Source organism: Carlito syrichta, unplaced genomic scaffold (assembly GCF_000164805.1).
Source record: "Carlito syrichta isolate Samal-C Ts95f unplaced genomic scaffold, Tarsius_syrichta-2.0.1 Scaffold305659, whole genome shotgun sequence".
Lineage (NCBI taxonomy): Eukaryota > Metazoa > Chordata > Mammalia > Primates > Tarsiidae > Carlito > Carlito syrichta.
Genome location: NW_007249755.1, coordinates 770,156 through 792,094, shown reverse-complemented (window position 1 = coordinate 792,094; position 21,939 = coordinate 770,156). Strand labels below are relative to the sequence as shown.

The following is a 21,939-nucleotide window of genomic DNA, read 5'->3' as shown; positions in this document are numbered from 1 at the left end:
GAGCGGCCACTTCACTCCAGTCTGGGCGACAGAGTGAGACTCCAACTCAAAAAAATAAATAAATAAATAAATAAACAAACTATGTGCAAATATTCATATGAAGAAAGACTGGAAGGAAAAAAAAGGAGAGGGCAGGGAATCCATCATGGAGTAACTTTTTTTTTCTTTCTGGGGTGTCCAGTGATAAGACTTTAGTTCAGGATTTTTCAACTTCCACTGGATAATTCTTTGCTGTAGGGACCTGTTCTGTGCATTGTAAGGTATTTATTTAGCTTTATCCCTGGCCTCTACCTACTACATGCCAGTTTCAATCTTCCCATCTCCCCCTCCTAGTTGTGACAGCCAGATTACCACCAGACATTGCCACATGATTCCTGGGGGGACAGGTCACGAGATAACACACAAGATACCCACTTCAGTCAGAATTTCTAACAATGATTTTGTGGTGTAAGTACATCTTAAATATTGCATGACACATATTTATACTACAAAATTATTTGTTGTTTATCTTAAATTCAAATTTAACTGGGTGTCCTATATTTTTTTTTTAAGTGAGAAAGCAAGATTTATTGAGAGGACAGAAAAGCTCTCACAGTGGGAGGGAACCCAAAGGGGTTGCCCATGTCCTGTATTATTATTTGCTAAATCTGGTAACGCTATCTAGGAGGGCGAAATAACCTGAGAACTACTACTTTTTGTTAAATAAAAACCGAATTATTCTCATCTCGCTGACGATGATTCCCTCTGCCCTGCACTTCCCCTCAGAACTCTTTGACGTGCCTCAGCAGGCCTCAGGAGGTCTGCCCACCCAGTAAGGAGCAGATCGCCCATGGGACCCTGCCCTGACAGTGATCCCTTCCGAATCTCCACGGAAGAGATACATACCGCCATTAACCTAGCCATCTGCTGGCACCACAGTCTGAAGCTGTTTATCATCGTGGGAAACTCCCCCTGTGTGTGGGTTGTCTGACCCATGCTGAGAGGTATATGTGTAGCCAACTGAAATGGCTGATGAGGACCCAGACTTCTCCTTATACCATCACTTGGTTTTCTGAAGAGCTGTCTTCAAATGTTTTCTTCTGAGGACCCCTTGTTCCTGGCAAATGTCTCCTTAGGACTAACTCTTCTCACCTACATTCGTAAGTTGATGGGATGTTTTTGCCTTGTAAAAACCGTGTGAAAGTAGCTATATTTTAAGGTGACCCATTGAGAAACATCTTACATGAAATTCAAATTTCCATTGCTCTCTAGACTCTAAGACGCTAATAAAAAAAAAAACAGTAGCCGGACTTGGTGGCTCAGCCTGTAATCCCACGCATTTGGGAGGCTGAGGTGAGTGGATTGCCTGAGCCCGCGGGTTCAAGACCCGCCTAGGCAACTTGGCGAGACCTCATCTCTACAATAAATCAAAAAATCAGGCGGGCATGGTAGCACGTGCCTGGAATTCCGGCTACTCGGAAGGCTGAGGCGGAAGGATCGCCGGAGCCCAGCAGGTCGAGGCTGCGGTGGCCGGGAGCGGCCACTGCACTCCAGTCTGGGCGACAGAGTGAGACTCCAACTCAAAAAAAAAAAAAACACAAAAAAAACAGTAATAGCAACAGTAGCAGTAGCAATGAACAGTAATACAATACCCAGTAGATATCAGCATGCACCAGAGGCCACGCTAATCTTGCCACACGGATTATCATCTCCTCATTACCTTATGTGGCAGCTCTATTAATATCCCCATCTTAGAGATGAGGAAACCGAGGCATAGAGCAGAGGGTCATGTGCTCACAGTCACACAGTTGGCAGGAGGTAGAACTGAGCCTGAGACCCAGGCACTCCATCTCCAAAGCCCAAGCTCTTGACCTCTGCCCTAGGAGCTAACCATGACCCTCATCCTGTCACCCCTCCCCCGGCCTCCAAGCCAAGTTGACCTTACTCTTATACAGAAAGTCTTCTCCCCTGGTGGTCATGTTCAAGAAGAAAGTGGTGTCCCCCACAGGGGTGGCTGTGGTCATCTTGACCCTGGTGAGAATGAAGAGAACATGTTGGTTAAACTTGAATCGGCCTTATTCTCCCTGCACGAGGCCTCCTGAGTCTTTATCTGGATGACTGTGGAATATTCTCGCATGCAGTTCCTCTTGGCAGCAAACAAAGGCAAGGTCCATTATTACCTACTGGAGAGAAAGCAAAAATAATGCCTGACATTTGTAAGACACTTTGTTCTTCAAAGCAGCTTAAATTCATTCAACAGTATTTATTCAACTCCTGTGTTTCACACAAAATGTCTCGACCAACCTTCCAGAAACCATGTGAAGTGAGTTATTGTTGCCATTTTGCTGATGATCTCAAAGGTCCCAAAGCTACATGGAGCCCCAAGTTTATCTAATAGAATTTAATCCAGAATGTAACTTCCCAATCTAGTGGGCATTTCTCCATTCTGCCATGATGCCTGAAAATGATGTCCCTGCCATCAAAAGTTTTTTTTTTTTTGCCTAAGGAGGCAAAAAAGTAAAAGATGAAAAAATTAACTGTGATTATGAAGCAGTGACATGAGCCATTGTGATATGAAGAGCAATTTCATGGAAGAGATACATTTGAATAGACCGTGGAGGATGGGCCTGGAGGGGGCGGTGAGAGGAGAGAGAACCAAGGCCAGGGTGCACAAAGCCCTCGCTGCGAAGAGAGTTAATGCAAGTGGGGCGTCCGCAAGCCAGCTCTGTCTCTGGAGCCTTCACAAGACATGTCATCTTGTTTAATCCTCTCAGTCATGAAAAGTGGTTGCCATCTGCACTTTTTTTTTTTTTTTAGTTGGGATCTCACTCTGTTGCCCAGACTAGAGTGCTTTGGCACAATCACAGCTCACCACAGCCTCAAACCCTGGGCTCAAGCGTTCCTCCCGCCTCAGCCTCCCAAGTAGCTGGGACTGGAGGCGTGTGCCACCATGCCTGGTTTATTTTTTTATTTTTTTTGTAGAGATGAGGTCTCACTATGTTGCCCAGATTGGTCTCCAACTCCTGGGCTCAAGCGATCCTCCCACCTTGGCTCCCAAAGTGCTGGAATAACAGGCGTGAGCCCCCACATCTGGCCTGCCATCTACATCTTGCAACTGAGCAAGCTGAGTGATTGAGTGATTTGATGGAAGTCATACAGCCAGGAAGAGGTGGAGCTGGCACTCAAACACTCTCTGAGTGCACAATGGATCTTTTACCCCGACACCATTAGGAACCAAAACTCATAATCCTATAATGTGACACATCACGTCACCAGAAAGGCAAGTAGATATCCTCCACCAAAAATTATATTCTAAGCCCAATGATATTATAAATAATTGCTCTGAACCATAAGGATCAAGGAGGGAAATGAGCTAGGTTTTGCATTACTGTTTCAGGGTGGCACTTTGACTATAGCTGCTGCCAATTTGCAGTCCTGTGGAGGGTCAACATCAAGAGAATAATCTAGGCCTACGTGTAATCCCAAGAAACTGTAAATCCTCAGTGCAGCCACCTGCTGTAGCAGAAACAGTCTATACATTAAATACATATATTTGTGCATACGTTTACTTTTTTTTCTTTTTTTTTTTGAGTTGGAGTCTCACTCTGTTGCCCAGACTGGAGTGCAGTGGCCGCTCCCAGCCACCGCAGCCTTGACCTGCTGGGCTCCGGCAATCCTTCTGCCTCAGCCTTCCAAGTAGCTGGAACTACAGGCGCGCACTACCACGCCCGGCTAATTTTTGATTTATTGTAGAGACGAGGTCTCGCCAAGTTGCCCAGGAAGGTCTCGAACCCATGGGCTCAGGCAATCCACTCACCTCATTCTCCCAAAGCGTGGGATTACAGGCTGAGCCATCGAGCCCAGCTTACTTTCTTTTCAAAGTTAGAAATAGGCCGGGCTCAGTGGTTCAGCCTGTAATCCTAGCACTTTGGGAGGCTGAGGCAAGAGGGTTGCCTAAACTCAGGGATTTGAGACCAGCCAGGGCAACTTGGCAAGACCTCATCTTTACAATAAATAAAAAATTACCCAGGCGTGGTAGTGCGCACCTATAGTTCCGGTTACTTAGAAGGCTGAGGTGAAAGGATCACCAGAGCCCAACAGGTCGACGCTGGGGTGGCCGTGAGTGTGCCACTGCCTTCCGACCTGGGCGTCAGAGTGAGTCTCCAACTAAAAAAAAAAAAAAAAAAGTTAGAAATGTTTTTAAAATTCTGAAGCCTGATATAACAGGAGCCCATATACCTACCACTCAGATTTAGCAAATGTTTCCTGTCATATTTTCTTCAGTTCTTCTTTATAAGAAAAAAATTCAAACACACCTGAAGTCCCTTTTGCATTCTATCTCTTTCTCTCTCTTTTTTTTTGAATTGCAGTCTCACTCTCGTCCAGGCTGGAGTACAGTGGCATGATCATGGTTCACCACAGCCTCAACCTCCTGGGTTCAGGAAATCCTTCTGCCTCAGCCTCCCAAGTAGCTGGGACTGCAGGTGTGTGCCACCATGCCTGGCTAATTTTCTGATTTTTTTGTAGAGATGAGGTCTTGCTGTGTTACCCAGGCTGGTCTCAAACTGCTGGACTCAAGTGGTCCTCCCACCTTGGCCTCCCAAAGTGCTGGGATTACAGGTGTCAGCCACTGTGCCTGGCCATGGATTCTATTTCAAACCCAAGGTAACCACTACTTTGACCATTAGTGTGTATTCTCATCAAAGTTTACAAATGTTTACTACATACATATTTATCCATAAACATTGTATATACTGTGGCACTACATAGTTGTTAAACAGATATAATCTAATGCCTCCTGAGCATTTGACACTGCGCTAAGAGCTGGGAATACCCAGGTGAAATGAAAGAGAGAAACTCCAGGCCTTGGGAAGTTCACATTCTAGTGAGCACAGGTAGGTTTGATCACATCATTTCTGTCTGGGGCTCAAAAGGCAATCGTCCTCTTCTGTCCAAGCTTCTATATCTGGTGGTGGAAGCCCTTCACTGGCTGTTTTCCCGCTCTGTCCGATTTCTGTGAAAACGGAGCACTCCACCTTCCCCACCACACCTGGTCTTTGCTGTCTCTGGGCTGGCTGTCCGGGGTTCGGGCTGCCTCGTCCCCACAGTAGGTCTTTCTGGGGAGTCCCCACCTCTGGGCTGCAACTCCCTCACTCTCCTAGCTCTGATGGAAACAGGGGTCAGCATCCCACCTGAGACATACACTGGAGTCAGGCTGTCTGCACTTAGACTGGGAGCTCTGGGAACTCTGGCCTGCCCCAGGGACCTCGCAGCCTCAGAATGGCCTTCTGTGGCCTGACCTTGTTAATCCATAAGATGGGCTCTGCCCTCGGCTTCTCTGCCTTTCTTTATTATTATTATTATTTACTTTTTTTTTTGAGCCGGGGGGTCTCACTCTGATCCCTGGCTGGAGTGCAGTGGCACAATCACAGTTTACCACAGCCTCGACCTCCTGGGCTGATCCTTCTGCCTCAGCCTCCCTAGTAGCTGAGACTACAGGTGCATGCCACCATGCCCAGCTAACTTTCTTGACTTTTTTGTAGAGATAACATCATACTATGTTGTCCAGGCTGGTCTCAAACTCCTGACCTCAAGCAATCCTCCCACCTTGGCCTCCCAAAGTGCTGGAATTACAGGTGTGAGCCACCACACCCGGCTTCTGCCCTTCTTTAAATCGGAGGCCCTGCCTAACCGTCCCAGCTCTTGTGTCTCTTCTCCCAAAGATCAGATCCTCAGGACTCCTGCGACTCAGACCCAGGTCGGCCATGCTCCCCTGCCTCCCGCCAAAATGAACACATCCTTAAAGACTTGGCCCAGTCACCCCTCAGGAAGACTCCCACTTGACAGGATTAGTGATCCTGTTCTCTACCCTCCCACGGCAGCACTCTGCAAATAAATACCAACGCAACCTGTCTCTCAGTGCCCTGTCTGACATTGAGGGTGCATGTTCATTGTCAGATCTTTAAGACTAGAGACCGTTTCTTGTTCTTTTTCATGTCTTTCCACCTTCCCCAGAGTGTCTGGATCTTCTCACCTTTGCCAGTGGAAGGAATGGACTAGCAATTGGCTTTCTCCCAGCTTCGCTTGCTTGTCTGTACAACGAGCAGCCTTTCCCCATGGGAGCTGAGGCAGGAGGTGAGGTGTGGAAAGTGCTTATAAATGCTCAGTAAATGGCCGCTCGCAGTATTCTAGGGAGCATTAGTAGGTATTTGCTGAGCTAATTAGAGACAGGGTGATCTAGAGCTCAAAACAAGGAAACATTCTTTCTATAGAATAAGCACTGATGAATACGAGAATTTGGAAGGACAGCCTCCCCCCACCCACAGCCCTCACCTCTACTCTCAAGGGGAGATGCCTTCCTCCACTGCCTAAACCTCCTGCCTCTATTCCCACCAATATCTAGCTGAGACAACTCAGGAGAAAATGAGGCTTCCTTACAATTTCTTTTTTTTGTTTTTGAGTTGGAGTCTCACTCTGTCGCCCAGACTGGAGTGCAGTGGCCGCTTCCAGCCACCGCAGCCTCGACCTGCTGGGCTCCGCCGATCCTTCCGCCTCAGCCTTCCGAGTAGCCAGAATTACAGGCATGCGCTACCATGCCCGGCTGATTTTTTGATTTATTGTAGAGATGAGGTCTTGCTGCCCAGGCGGGTCTCAAACCCGCAGGCTCAGGCAATCCACTCACCTCAGCCTCCCAAAGGCACGGGATTATAGGCTGAGCCACCGAGCTTGGCTACAATTCCTTTAAAAACAGGAAATAGATACAAATAGGTGATCACTGATCGAAGGTCACTTAGTAAGAGACATGGCACAATCACTGCATAACCCAAACTACCCATGGCCACACTCACCGTTAAACCAACATGACAAAGATGACAGGTGCCACCATCTGAGTGCCTGCCATGTGCCAGGACCTCCTCAGGTCAGAGGTTGCGTCTCCATGCCCCGATTTCTGTTTGTTTGTTTGTTTGTTTTTGAGTTGGAGTCTCATTCTGTCGCCCAGACTGGAGTGCAGTGACACACTCACGCCACCCCAGCGTCGACCTGCTGGGCTCCGGTGATCCTTCCGCCTCAGCCTTCCAAGTAGCTGGAACTACAAGCATGTGTTTCCACACCCAGCTAATTTTTTGATTTTTTTATTGTAAAGATGAGGTCTCACCAAGTTGCCCGGCCTGGTCTCGAACCTGCAGGCTCAGGCAATTCACTCGTCTCGGCCTCCCAAAGTGCTGGGATTACAGGCTGAACCACCAAGCCTAGCGGCATGCCCCAATTTCATTAGCAAAATGCAACATGGATGGGTTTTTCTTTCCCCTCGTTTCAAATAAAGACCCAGGACCTGGTGGCACAAAGTGAATACTCATGTAGCCTGAAAGGAGAGCTAGTATTTCAACCTGGGCCCTGCAAACTGCAAAGCTGGTATTCTTCTCTCTGTGCCACCTTGTCCCTGACACACACCTAGCGGGTCCATAACCAGTCACTGCAAGAGTACACATGCACACATATGTGAGTGTGACACACGTGCAAATACACACACATACACACACACTGACCAGAAATGCAGCCACCTGAGACCACCAGGACACAGACTCCTCCGCAGTCCTGCAGGGGTGACCTCCTGGGGACTGAGTTCCTGTGCAGCCCGTCTTTCTGATGGCCCGGTCACTCTTCTTTCTGAGAGAACAGTGAGTAATCCCAAAGCATATGTTGCTTCATCTTGGAGCCAAGGGCTCTCAATGACATCTCTGTTCCTACCACATCAGACAAGGTGGGTGGGGAAGCATCGATGGCCAAGGATGTGGGTGTTTTCATGTGTGGGGCCCCAGCCACTGTTGTTAACCAAGTGAGGGCCAGCAAGGGCATTTTAGTATCAAACAGGCCTATACCAGAGGTCATGGACTTACAAAACGGGGAGAGTAGAGGGAGGGGAGCCAGCTATCACTGAAAGAGTTTAGCTTAATAATAATAATGAGGCCCAGTACAGCGGCTCAGCCTGTAATCCCAGCATTTTGGGAGGCCGAGGCAAGAGGATTACCTGAGTCAGGGGGTTCGAGACTAGCCTGGGCAACTTGGTGAGTCCTTGTCTCTACAATAAATTACAAAAAAACTAGCCAGGCATGGTGGCGTGCATCTGTAGTTCCAGTTACTTGGAAGGCTGAGGCAGAAAGATCGCCTAAGCCAGCAGGTCGAGGCTGCGGTGGCTGTGAGCATGCCACAGCACTCCAGCCTGGGCGACAAAAGTGAGTGAGACTCCAACTCAAAATAATAATAATAATTACAACAACAACAATAATAATACGGTACTGTGTTTTAGGCACTGCACTCAGTGCTTTATGTTCGAGATCTCATTTAAACTTCATACCTACCTGGTAAGGAAGGCGCAGTCACTATGTCCATTCTACAGATGAGGAAACTGAGGCTCAGAGCAGAGAAGAAACCAAACTTAAGTGTGCAAGGCTAATACGAAAGCCATACTAGAGCTCAAGCCAGGATCTGTCCAATTTCACAGCAACTCCTCCAAAAAAAACCTCACCAGATTGCCTCCCAGTGAATGCACAAGGTGCCAACGGCCCAGCATCTGGGCCCACATCAAGTAGTGCTTTGATGAGAAAACTCACTCAGCCTGGGGTTTGGCAGACAGAGCCAGAGCCCTTACTCAGGCCCAGGACCCTGACTCCTACCCCGACTAGTCCCTGACTTCAGCCAAGCCTCAATCACTTTTCAGAATTCACAATGAACTGTTGTTCCCTCGGGTTGTTTACAAGTAGCCCTGTGTGGGAGGTCAGTTTGGGAAGTGATAGAGGGTCATGATCATTTACTCATGGATCCACCTCTCTCTGTCCAGCTCTTGGTCAAGTGTCAGAGCCAAATCTGGAAGATAAATGCTACCGGATCTTCCCTGATATTCTGCCCTAGGGTTCCCCCTTTCCTTCTGGCCTGGCTTACAAGTTCCTTCCTGGATAAGACACCAAAGACACTACTAACCCTGACAGACCACTCTTCAAATGACCAACTGTAGCCAGAGTAGGTAACCCATGCAAGCCCTTGACCCACCAAAACTTTAGGATTGATCTCTGCCAGCCGCCTAAGAGATGGGAGATTCAGCATGATTTGATCTCTCCCACAAACAAGAACCACACTACTGCCAAGCAACCCCTTGAGTTACTGGGATGTTTTAATTATTAGAAACTGACCTTCACGTTCGCACTTTGTAATTGTTCACCCATTGGTCCTAACTCTTTTCCCTCAAAGGTAAATCAGCCACCTCTTCCACATGAAAATCTGCCAGGATTAAAAGCACTTCTGTGTATGAAAGGTTAAATTCAAACTTCCATGAATGGGCCAGTTAGGGCAGCCAGGGTCAGCACAGCCATTAGGCCTCCCACCAGTAGGGGGCGATAGCAGTTGGCCAATGATTGGTAAGCATGAGGAACTCCACCTGTGTCTAAGGAGAGGCGCATTCTGTCCTTGAAAACACCACTGCATGTTCTCTGATGACTTTCTTCTCTGGGGTAAATATTCTCAGTTCCTGCTGGGTGTGGTAGCTCATGCCTATAATCCCAGCACTTTGGGAGGCAGAGGCGAGAGGACTGCCTGAGCCAGCGGTTTGAGACCAGCCTGGGCAACTTGGTGAGACTTCATCTCTACAATAAATCAAAACTTAGCTAGGCATAGTGCATAGTGGCATGTGCCTGTAGTTCCAGCTACTTGGAAGGCTGAGGTGGAAAGATTGCCTGGATCCAGCAGGTCAAGGCTGCTGTGGTCATGAGCGTGCCACTGCACTCTAGCCCCTGGGTGAGAGTGAGATTCCTACTCTAAAAACAAACAAACAAACAAACAATATATATATATATATCTCCTCAGCTCCTTCAAACAAGCCTTAGGGTGATGGTGTTCCTCATAAGCCCCTCATTCCTCTATGTGTCTAGGTCTCGCCCTTAAGGATGACACCCAGAACTGGAAACATGACCCCAGAGGGGGCCTGGAATGTTCAGAATGACAGTTTTCTTAATACCTATCAGACGTGAGCCTGGATTCTACTACTTATTAGCTATGTGACCTTGGCCGACTTTCTTCACCTCCTAATTTTCTGATCTGTAAAATAGGAATTTGTCATAACTTCATAGGACTGCTGTGAGAGTTAAATGAGATGAAACTCATGACTGTGCACAAAATGTATTGACGTTACCCTGGATGACTGCAAACTAGTAGCTCCCTCACCTTCTGAGTCACCTCAGCACACTGCTCAGAGGGACCCCCAAAATTCCGGAGTGTATTTATTCTCACATGTTTAAATTTCAGTCACCTTCAAAGTACTCTCTGTTTGATGCAATACACCTATTGAGATACTTTTTCCACTGCTCAAAAACAGTTTTTGAACTCATAAATGTTGATGCCTTGTAGTGCTTCTGCTGTTTTTGTTTGTTTATTTGTTTCACCTCTTCCACATCCATAAAACATTTCCCTTTGAGGACATTTTTTCATCCGGGGAAACAAAAAAAGTCACTCGGGGTAAGCTTCAGTAAATAGAGAGGGTAGGGCATGGGGGTCATGCTGGTTTTGGTCAAAAACTGCTGAACACTCAGCACGGTATGGGCAGGTACACTTGTATATCACCCATCACGAAATGGGCAAATACACTGAAAGAATCTCAAAAAAAAAAAAAAAATCACTGAAACCAAACACAGCCTCTCACAACAATGCTAGCTGGTACACTGATGCCGATGGGTTTCTTAAAACACGTAACTAGTGGGGGAAGCCTGTATTACAAGGGGTCTGCCCTCCAAAAGATAATTCCAGTTTTTTGGGAGTCCCCCCTCATACCTGGGGATAGACTCCTGACCCTTTCTCAGACTTATCCTTACACTTGTTTCTGGTCAAAGTCCTAAGATCAGCAAGTGAAAGGGCTTTTTATAAGCAGCAGCAGCAGCACTGTGAGTGGTGACATTACAATGGTCTGCTGTCCAGTCACTGGGACCCCATGCCGCACTGCTGCCAATGACTTTTTGAAATGAAGTGCAGGACTTTGCATTGATCCATTAGCCTTGATCTTGTCGATCTGAGCCCTCAGGAGGAAAATTTCACTTCCTGCTGGGTGGCTGTTGAGGCTGCCTTGACAATGTTGTATCACAGCTCACTGTCTAGGAGCTCATGACCCAGCAAGCATTTTTGGAGTCAGGCGGACCTCGATTTCAATCTCAGCCTCACTGCTGACAAGTTTGATAAACTGAGCCACTTCTCAAGGCCTCCGTGTTTTCATTTCTAATACAGGGATAACACCCCCATCTTGTAGGGTTGTGAGAATAAATGAGATCGCAGAGTGCCTGGTATGGGAGAGGATCCATAGTGTCAATCCCCAGGCCCTCTTCTCCTCCCTTCGTCTCCATCCGTGTTCTCTCTGCTCTTCTTGGGGCTTGAGCTCTCTGTCTGTTCTCCATCTGGTCAAGTGTTGGCTGCATTTGGTTAAACTCAGTATCAGCTGGGAAGTCAGGGAGCCAGATCATGAAGCACATTGTCCCAAGAAGGGATGGAATAGGGACTCGCCAGGACCCCTGGGGCATCTGACCTTCCTCTTCTTTGAGAGCAGAGACAGAAGAAATAGTGAAATCCTCCTGCAAGGAGGCAAGATGCCCTAAGGGGGGCTGACAGGGCACGGTCTGTACAGAGAGGAGCAAGCTGCAAGTTCATAACCAGGATTCTCTTTGCCACTCACTTGCCATGTGACCTTAGGAGGTCCTCTCCCCTCCTTGGTTTTCTTATCTTTAAAATGGTCCCATTTGGAGATAATCTCTAAGGGTCTTTCCAACCTGTGGTTCTAGTACATGGGCCTATTCATAATATAACTCAAGAACTGGAGTCTTCCAAAAGTTTATCCTTTCTTGTAGATGTCAACTTTTGGGATGTTAGGAGAGGGAAGTCAACATGAGTGGATCATGCTGGAAGGCAATGATCTTTCCTGGAAGGCAGTTGAGAATGGAACACACCAAGGTCTCCACAGAAGGGTTCTGATTTGGCAACAGCAGTGCACAGGAAGCCTTGGGAATGAATCTCCAAGCACTCCAGAAACCCAAGCTGCCTGAATCCTGCATGGATACTTCCTACATCCTCTCTCCTCTCTCCTCCGTCTCTGTCTCTCTCTCTCTCTCTCTCTCAGAGAGAGAGAGAGAGAGAGACAGAGACGGAGCCATTGTCTCCGTTTTTTTACTGAGCCACTTTATTATTATTATTATTATTATAGAGATGTGGGGTACAAGTGAGGATTTACCATATAAATTGGCTGCATGCAGGTGAAGTCTGGGTTTCTAGGTGGCCCTCATTCCCCCAGTAGTGGACCAGGTAACCTTTGTGTTGTCATGTACCCCCCTCCTCCCTCCCTCCCCTAGCACTGCCCAGTGACGGCCAGTCCCATCTTTGTACTGAAGTCACTAGTGTCCAGGGCCCACTTATGAGTGAGAACATGTGATATTCAGTTCTTTGTTTCTGTGATAGGTCACATGATAAAGTTCACTTAATATGATGGTCTCCAACTCCATCCAATTTGCTGAGAAGTCCGTGATTTTGTTCTTTATGACAGCATAATACTCCATCATGCACATCTACCACATTTTCTTTATCCAGTCTACTTTCGATAGGCAGCACAGTTGGTTCCATGTTTTTGCTACTGTGAATAGTGTGACTATCAATTTGTGTGCAGGTGTCTTTTGGGTAGAGCTATTTATGTTCCTCTGGGTATATTCCCAGGAGAGGTATTGCTGGATTGTATGGAAGATCTTTCTTCGTTCTTTTAGGAACTGCCACACTGTTTTCCAAAGGGGTTGAACTAGCTTCACTCCCACCATCAGTGTAGAAGCGTTCCCTTTTCTCCACACCTATGCAGTATCTGTTCTTTTGACTTATTAATGATGGCCATCCTTACTGGAGCTATGTGATACATATCTATATCTATATATATATTTAAGAGACAGGGTCTTGTTCTGTCATCTAGGCTAGAGTGTAGTGGCACTATCAAAGCTCACTGCAATCTTTTTTTTTTTTAAGTCAGAGTCTCCCTCTGTTTCCCAGGTTGGAGTGCAGTGGCACGCTTATGGGTACCACAGCCTCGACCTGCTGGGCTCACGTGATCCTTCTGCCTCAGCCTTCCAGTAGCTGGAACTACAGACATGCACACCACACCCAGCTCATTTTTTGATTTATTGTAGAAATGAGGTCTCACCAAGTTGCCCAGACTGGTCTCAAACCCGCGGGCTCAGGCAATCCTCTTGCCTTTGCCTCCCAAAGTGTTGGGATTATAGGCGTGAGCCACCGCACCCAGCTCATTGCAATCCTGAACTCCTGGCTTAGGTGATCTTCCTGCCTCAGCCTCTCCAGTGGCTAGGACTACAGGTGTGCACCATTACACCTGACTAATTTAAAAAACTTTTTGGTAGAGACAAGCTATCTCTATGTTGCTCAGACTAGTCTTGAACTCCTGGCCTCCTGCCTCAGTCTCCTAAGTGCTGGGATTGTGTGAGCCACTGCGCCTGGCCACATTTCCTTCATCCTCTGTTCCTGTTGGGTGCCTTATCACCTCATCCCCCACCCCATCTGCCCTGTCTGTTCACGGCTCTGTGTGTCACAGCTCCCAAGGGTAGTGTAGGAACTCTGCTTAATGCTCACCAGAACTTGAGGCCATACACAATTACATGCCGAATACATATTCCTTGTGGTTGGTTCCCAGAAATTAGGAAGCACAGTGTCTGCTTCATTTATCCACCTATTCTTTTTTTTTTGAGTTGGAGGCCACCGCAGCCTCGACCTGCTGGGCTCCGGCGATCCTTCCGCCTCAGCCTTCCAAGTAGCCGGAATTACAGGCATGCGCTACCACGCCCGGCTGATTTTTTGATTTATTGTAGAGATGAGGTCTCGCTGCCCGGGCGGGTCTCGAACCCGCGGACTCAGGCAATCCACTCACCTCAGCCTCCCAAAGACGCAGGATTACAGGCTGAGCCACCGAGCCCGGCTATCCACCTATTCTTTCATCCCTCCACTCTCTCATGTGCCTGCCCACCTGCCGGGCACACAGTCACCCAGTCACCCTCCCACCTGTTCATCTGTTCGTGTGATCTGTCATCCATTCGAGCAGTGCCCACCACGTGCACAGCATTGAGAGGATTCAAGGAAGGTTGTGGGGATCATGTCTCTAGAGCTCAGACCAAGAAGATGAGAAACAGAATTGTTTCCTCTCAGAATCTTTCATTCAATCTTATTTCCTGGGCTTGCCCACCTTGTGCCTAGCCCAGGATGATCACAGAGTGGTGCTTGATAATCAGTATCACTGAGGTCCCATGGAAAAGTAGCAGCCTGTGGCACTGGATGGTCTCAGGCCTGCCACCCCTGGGAAGGCTCATTCACTCACCCTGCCGGGTGTCCTTTGTTTCTCTGATTTCTGTGGTCTACATTGTACGGAAAGGGAACTCAAGGAGCTTCCAACCCAAGACCTGCAAATATGATAAGCTCCAGGCACTAAGAGTTATAAGTAGAAATCCCAGCTGAAAGCAGTCACAAGGCAGATTTTGCTAGTGCCAAATGGCTGGCACAGGCAGTGCCAGGACTCGGTGGGAGGAAGAGGTGCATGGGCGTTGTGGTGGAGACTGACCGAGAGCTGGAATGTGACCTGTGGCTTTCATCTGCCCTCACTCAGTCTTTGGGTCCAAGCCAATCGCCCAGTTCCCAAGAGTCCTCAAGCCCCATGTGAGCTCCCACGTCAGCCTCCAGGTGTCCCACTGCCCCAAGGGTGCAGGAAGAGGGACACAGAGTTAAAGAGATTATGCCTCTCAGTGAATATGTTACAGGATAATAATTCCACCCAGACATTCTAGTCAGGAAGCGAAGGGAACTCACATTCAAGGAGACAGTGTAGTGACAGTGACCAAGTGCCAGGCACTCTGCCTTTGTGTGTTTCCTCATTTAATCAACACAACAAAGCAGGTCTTTCCATTTCCATTTGCTGATAGGAAACCAAGACTCAAAGAGGGTAAGTCACTTGCCCAAAATCTAACAGCAAGTGGGAGAAGGTGCTGAGTCTCAAATGCAGATTTTGTATGCTTTTGTTTTGTTTTTTGAGTCAGAGTCACTCTGTCACCCAGGCTGGAGTGCAGTGGCACAATCACAGCTCACTGCATCCTTGACCTTCTGGGCTCAGGTGATCCTTCCACCTCAGCCTCCTGAGTAGCTAGAACTATAGGCATGCACCACCATGCCTGGCTAATTTTTCAATTTTTTGTAGAGATGAGGTCTTGCTTTGTTGCCCAGGTTGGTCTCAAACTCCTGGGCTCAGGCAGTCCTCTCGCTCAGCCTCCTAAGTGTTGGGGTTACCACTGTACCCAGCCTAAACTCACATCTTTGACCTCCACACTGTCCACGTCTGCCTGCACCCCTAGGAGGTAAGCAGCATTCCAGGGTCAGTGGCCCTGCTAGGGAAGAACTCTGATCACTATTCTTTCTACCTATTGATATTATGATACCAAGGGGTGCAACTAGGCCTCAGAGTATAGCAGGGTTTCTCATCCTTAGCACAGTTGGCAGTTGGGTCAGGTAATTCTTGGTTGTAGGGTGCTATCCTGTGCATTGAAGGATATCCAGCAGCATTCATGGCCTCTACTCAGTAGATGTTAGCAGCATGCCCCAGTTGTGACAACCAAAAATGTCTCCAGACATTTCCAAATGTTTTCTGGGAGGCAAAATTGCCCTCGTTGAGAACCACTGGAGCAAAGCTACTAGGCCTGTCTCTTAATTGTTCCCTAATACTTAATAGTAGCCAGTCGGTTGGGCTTGGTGGCTCAGCCTGTAATCTCAGCACTTTGGGAAGCTGAGGCAAGTGGATTGCCTGAGCCCGTGGGTTCGAGATCAGACCGGGCAAATTGGTGAGACCTCGTCTCTACAATGAATAAATAAAAATTAGCCAGGTGTGGTAGTGCATGCCTGTCGTTCTGGCCAGTTGGAAGGATCGCTGCAGTCCAGCAGGTCGATGCTGGAGTGGCCATGACTGTGCCACTGCATCCCAGTCTGGGCGTCGGAGTGAGATTCCGACTCAAAAAAAAAAAAATAGTAGCCTGTCTTTGAAGAAGGTCTCAACAAGAAGGAAAATGGCCAGTCTGTTTCATATCTATGGACAGACAATCAACAATGATGATGATGATAATGGCGATTAACGATGACGGCAATGACAAAAAACATACTAGCTACCATTGACCAAGTGCTGATTATGGACTAGATACTGTGCTAAACACTTTATATATATTTTCTCATATATAGTGTACCTATTTTACAGATGAAGAAATTGAGGTTCAGAGAAGTTAGATAACTTGCCCAAAGCTTCGGTGCTAATATGTGGCAATGCTATGATATATTAGTTTCCTATAGCTGCTGTTACAAATTACAGCAAATGTGGTGACTTAAAACAATGCATGTTTATTTTTCTTTTTTTTTTTTTTTTTTTTTTGAGTTGGAGTCTCACTCAGTCACCCAGACTGGAGTGCAGTGGCCGCTCCCGGCCACCGCAGCATCGCCTGCTGGGCTCCGGCGATCCTTCCGCCTCAGCCTTCCAAGTAGCTGGAACTACAGGCGCGCGCTACCACGCCTGGCTAATTTTTGATTTATTGTGGAGATGAGGTCTCGCCAAGCTGCCCAGGTGGGTCTCGAACCTGCAGGCTCAGGCAATCCACTCACCTCGGCCTCCCAGGGTGCAGGATTACAGGCTGAGCCACCGAGCCCGGCTTACTTTTCTAAAGTTCTAGAGGTCAGAGGTCTAAAGCTGGTCTCAGTGGGCTAAAGGCAGAGTGTTGGCAGGGCTGCGTCTCTGGGGAGCGTTCGTTTCCCTGCCTTCTCCAGCTTCTGCAAGCTGCCTGTGGCCCTTGGCTTGCGGCTTTCCTCCAGCTTCAAGCCAGCAGTGCAGCATTTTCCTACCTCTCTCTGGTCAGTTTCTATCATCACATCTCCTCTCTCTCTGACTCTCCTGTCTCCGTCCTGCAAGGACATCTGTGATTACATTGGGCACACTCAGCTAACCAGGATCATCTCCCATCTCAAGATCCTTAACTTCATCACACCTGCAAAATTCCTTTTGCCACGGAGACTCACATATTCCCAGATTTCAGGGATTAGGATGTAGACATCTTTGGGAGACCACTATTCAGCCCCCTACATAGGATTTGGACTCTTGTCTGTCAATCTCAAGTTCTGTGCTCTGAATCTACTCCTGCCTCCCCTGTACTGCCTGAACATAGACACACAGGCCAGGTGCCGTGGGGGACACCGAGGTGGATCAGACTGTACAGGGGGTGGTGGGCTCTAGCACGGCATCAGGGGCTAGTACATGAGAAGGGGGGTGAGAGAGGAGCAGAAAAAGAGTCCTGGACCACTGGGCCAACTAGGGCGGGGAGTGGGGAGTGGGCTTTGGAGACAGCAGGGCGGGCCCAATGCCTTTCCTGACAAGCAAGCTGACTTCATAGGAAGTCTCAGCACCTACCTTCAGCCTAACTTCAAGTGCACTGATAGTGCTTCGGGTCCTGAAGGACCAGCCCAGCCCCTGCCAGTCAGGATTCTGCCCCATCTGTGGGATTAATTTGCCCAGTTAACTCATAATCATTCTCAGTTTTTCCAAATCTCCTCCCAGTCAAGGGCTTAGAGGGCCTTTAATCTTGTAAAAACTTTAATCTCGTGAAGGTCTACTAAATAAAGACCGTCTGCTTCAGTCCACTCCCTCCCAAGTTCTGATTTGCCAGGATGTCTTTCAGCCATCTGGCTCTACCACACATCCTGTCAATCCCTTTACGGACTAGAGGAGCCACAGTGAGTTGGTGAGTTGGCCTCTCTTTCTCCAGACAGTCAGAGCTTTGGGCTTCCTCCAGCGACTGTCCGGTTCTGCAGTGCCTTGGGATGGTTTCTCTAGGCTACAGGGCACAGATCTCCCCCCTGCAGGAAAACTACAGGTAAGGATAAACTCTGGTTTGCCTTATCTTGGAGAAACAAAGTTTGGAAATTGTTAAAAAAAAAAATACAGGCCGGGCAGGTGGCTCATGCCTGTGATCACAGACTTTGGGAGGCCGAGGAAGGAGGAGTACTTGAGCCCGAGAGTATGAGATTACAGCGAGCTATGAATCGCGCCATTGCACTCTAATCAGGACGACAGAGACACTGTCTCCTTTGTCCCTCTCCTCCCTCACAAAATGCAGGAAGGACTTTTGGTTAAACAAAGCAGGTGTAGCCCAAGTACCTATCTCTGTTCCATCCTGAACCCCCACAAAAGCAGTAAAGGAATCAAGAGGTATAAAATCTCAAGGCCAAAGGGAACAGGGGAGAAAACAGTCACACTGGAGAGAGGCCAGTCCAGGTAGAAGGCTGGAAAAGCCGAGGGCTTTGTGTGACTTAGCAGCCTGGAAAAGGCCGAGGCCCAACCCCACAGACTGGGGAAACCAACAAAAGCTGACTACACAGAAGGCACTGCCCAAAGACTCAGAAATGGGTAGCAACAGAGGTCACCAAAAGTCAGGGTGCCACGTGGGGCTGAAGAGAGGAAGATGAAAGTCCCCCCTCCACCCTTTCCTGTCGTCAGTGCTGGGGCCTCCTCCGGCCTGCACAACAGGGTGAGTTCTGCACTCTCTGAAGACTGAACCAGGGGGAGGTAGACATGATAGCCGCATACGGCCACTGAAAGTTAAAGGAAAGTTAATCACAATGAAAGAAAATTAGAAATTCAGTGCTCAGAGGCATGAGCCACATGTCAGATTCTCCATATCCACTGTGGCTGTTGGCTCCGTACTGGACAGCACGGGACTGCAAGTCTCTTCGGGCAGAGCTGTTCCAGACTCTGGCCCTCCACGGTGTGGCCCGGACCAGCAGCACAGGGAACTCCGGGTTCTTGTGAGGAATGCACAATCTCGGCTCCACTCGGGCCTGCCGCAGGTTTGTCTCGGAAGCAAGCTCTGCGTAACCAGCGCTGTCAAAGGCTGGTCTCTGGCTGAAAATGGGGCTGAGAGGAGGGCTGCACCCAGCATCGTGGGGTTCACCCACTCCTCAACTCCCGGGGCTACCAGAACGCGGCGGTCCAGGCGTAGAGTCCAGCCTCCAGAGCTCAGAGTAAGGCTCCGAGAAACTGACCAGCCAACGGGAATAGACTACAGATACTGACTAGAGAATCCTCCAACGAAATGACCAGGTTCTGCCCAATTCGCCGAGGAAGAGGCCGCTAGTCAACAAGCTCCGCCCCCACGCCAGTTTCCAATGAGGTTTTTGGTTTTTTGTTTCCCCCAAATGAACTAAAATTTTTAGTGCTTTACTCTTAAACAGGTACAGACAGTCAGGGCTCATCAGAAGACCTTTGGGAGGAGAAAGCCTCAAACATGATGAACAGATAGCAAACAAAACAAACAAATGGAGGCATTTAAAGCAAGCAGAGACAATACAGAAAGCGGAAGAAAACTTCGATATACTCAGAGCTAAGATGCTGCATCCATAAAACAAGAACAGGACGCTATGAGGAAAAATAACGACGTTTTCCGGTGTGCAAAGCTTCCAAAAAACCCATTCTACCCCATGCATTCTGGAGGAAACTCCTGGAGGATATGCCCCAATAGAGTGGGGGAGTGGCCAAGCAAGAGAAGGCCTGGGGGTCCAGGGACCAGGGCTCCAGCAGGAAGGAGCAAAGGGGATGCCCAGAGTGGCACGCAGCACGGTCTGGGGGTAACCAGTCTGGGAGTGGGTATGGGGGCATGGGGCGGTGTTCTGCCAGCTAAGAAAACAATGGCGACAGTCGATTTTCTGATGAGCTTGTCTAGACTGAAAGGAGATCTACACTTCCATTGTAGAGTTTGAGGAATGAATTATGATAGAAAACGAAACTCCTGCCAAAGGCTCAGGGAATGAAACTCCTCCCTTCCACTCCCCTCACCTCCCTCACCTCCCTCCGGTTTCTCTTCACCACTCTCCATGCCCTCTGTGGTGGCCCCAGGAGGCAACTCCTTGTACCAGGATTCTGTAAACCTCAGTCTGAAAACTACTGAGTCCACTGCCCTCTCCTTTATGAATGGGGAAACTGAGGGCCAGCAGACCTCCAGGGGCACGCAGATAGGAAGGATTCATTGGTAGTTTATTTGGTATTATTTGAGAGCTCCTTTCTGATTCATTCAAAAGGAGATCAGTCGCAACAATAGCAAAACCCAAACTGCCTCTAAAGGAACCAGGAGGCGCCTGTGAGACTCCACGGAGCCTCAACTCTGCCTGGCTTTCCTTTCAATTCTCCTGCTGTGTAACTGCACTAAGTTTCTCAAAAGCAGGAACTGAGGTTTCTGAATTACTTCTAGTTGCCACCTATTAAAAGCAAGAATATGCAGATGTGGAGTTTTGTAAGCTGCGGACAGGGCAACTGACAACTTCTGGGGGAAAAAACTGAAGATGGGAGTGTAGAATGCAAACCCAAACGAGTGCCAGCACTCTCCTGGGAACCAAGAGTCTCTCCCTTAAAACAAAAAAAAAAAGAAAAGAAAGTTTAAGAACCAGGCTGGGCTTGGTGGCTCACACCTGTATTCCCAGCACTTTGGGAGGTTGAGGGGAAAGGACTGCCTGAGCCCAGGGGTTCGAGACCAGCCTGGGCAACTTGGTGAGACCTCATCTCTACAATAAATCAAAAAATCAACCTGGCATGGTGGTGTGTACCGGTAGTCTCAGCTATTTGGAAGGTTGAGGTGGAAGGATTGCCTGAGTGCAGCAGGTTGAGGCTACGTGACAGAGTGAGACTCTTAATCAAAGAAAAAAAAAAGACCAAAGGCTAGTGCCCTCTTACCAACTCTAAAAAGCTGAGTTTATCCCTAGTGGAGCTTTCAGTGGTCTCGTTTGATTCTCTGCTTCCTCCCTCTGCCTTTTCCAATGGCTTAGATAACCTCAAAGAGCTTGTTATTAATGAGTTGCGGATGGAAATTCTCTCGGGAGTGTCTGCATTTTAATATGGAAATCTCGTGCCCTCCTTTCCTGGAGCCCCAAGGTCCTGGTCTGCAGAGTTCACTACTTACCTGCTTACCACAGCCACCTAGAAAACACCAACAAAGAGGCCTGGTATGGTGGTAGGAACCCTGAGCTGGAGGAGGAGTCCTGATCCCATTTCACCCCTCTTACTTACTTGCCGTGTGACCTTGGGTGGGTCACTTGTTCTGTCTGGACCGCAGTTTGCCCTGCACAATGAACAGCTGGGACCCAGTGACCTCTCGGCTCCTTCCACCTGGTGCTCTTCCAGCCTCTCACTTGTTTCAGGACAGGCCCCTCGCCCTCCACAAGGCTGATTTGCCTCCCACACCTCCATTCCAGAAGGAACACCCCTCCCCTTTCCTGCCAGCCCGGGCCTGGCAGGCGCTGGAGTCCAGAGGACAGGAGGTGGGCAAACAATCTCAACCGTTCAAGCTGCCCGCAGTGAGAGCTGGCTGGTGGCCAGTCACAATAGGGCCCGAGACACAGAGGGGCATTTGTCTGAGGACCCACAGTGTCATTTAAACTCACACCCTTGCCTTGGCCCACCGCCTCCCTTTTCTCCCCGCCCTCGGGTGGTAGGGCCAGCCCCCAGCTTTGCTAGGAGCTGGGATGTGTGTGCTACACAGACCCAAGCGGTCCAGCTGTGGGCTGGGAGAACGGACAGAGGAAGGGAAGTGGGAGGAAGGGCAGGGAAGCCGTATGTGTAGGGTGGCAGTGGCGAGGGAAAAGGGTGGAGACAGTGAGGGAGGGAGGGCAGGCAAGGCTTTGGACAGGGCAGTGGGGCTGCACAAAGAGGGTCGGGAGGAGGGGGCTGGTTCCCGACCCTTCACTGACTAGCCAAGTGATGGCAGGCAAGGTGCTTCCTTGTCCTCTCCAGGCCTCAGTTTCCTCAGCTTTAAAACGGGGGTGATTATTCTACTCTTAAGCTGTGAGGACTCAATTTTTTTTTTTTAGTTGGAGTCTCACTGT

At 48.7% G+C, this 21,939-nt stretch overlaps 1 protein-coding gene across 1 annotated transcript in view; it reads right to left on the bottom strand.

The window, feature by feature from the left end:
- The window catches only part of NCMAP (non-compact myelin associated protein), a 10,787-nt gene extending 8,782 nt beyond the window's left edge, over positions 1 to 2,005 (bottom strand). The window contains exon 1 of the mRNA XM_008062170.2: positions 1,925 to 2,005. Coding sequence (XP_008060361.1) covers positions 1,925 to 2,003 — 79 coding nt within the window. The 5' untranslated portion in view covers positions 2,004 to 2,005. The remainder of the gene's footprint in view (positions 1 to 1,924) is intronic.
- Between the last annotated feature and the right edge of the window lie 19,934 nt (positions 2,006 to 21,939).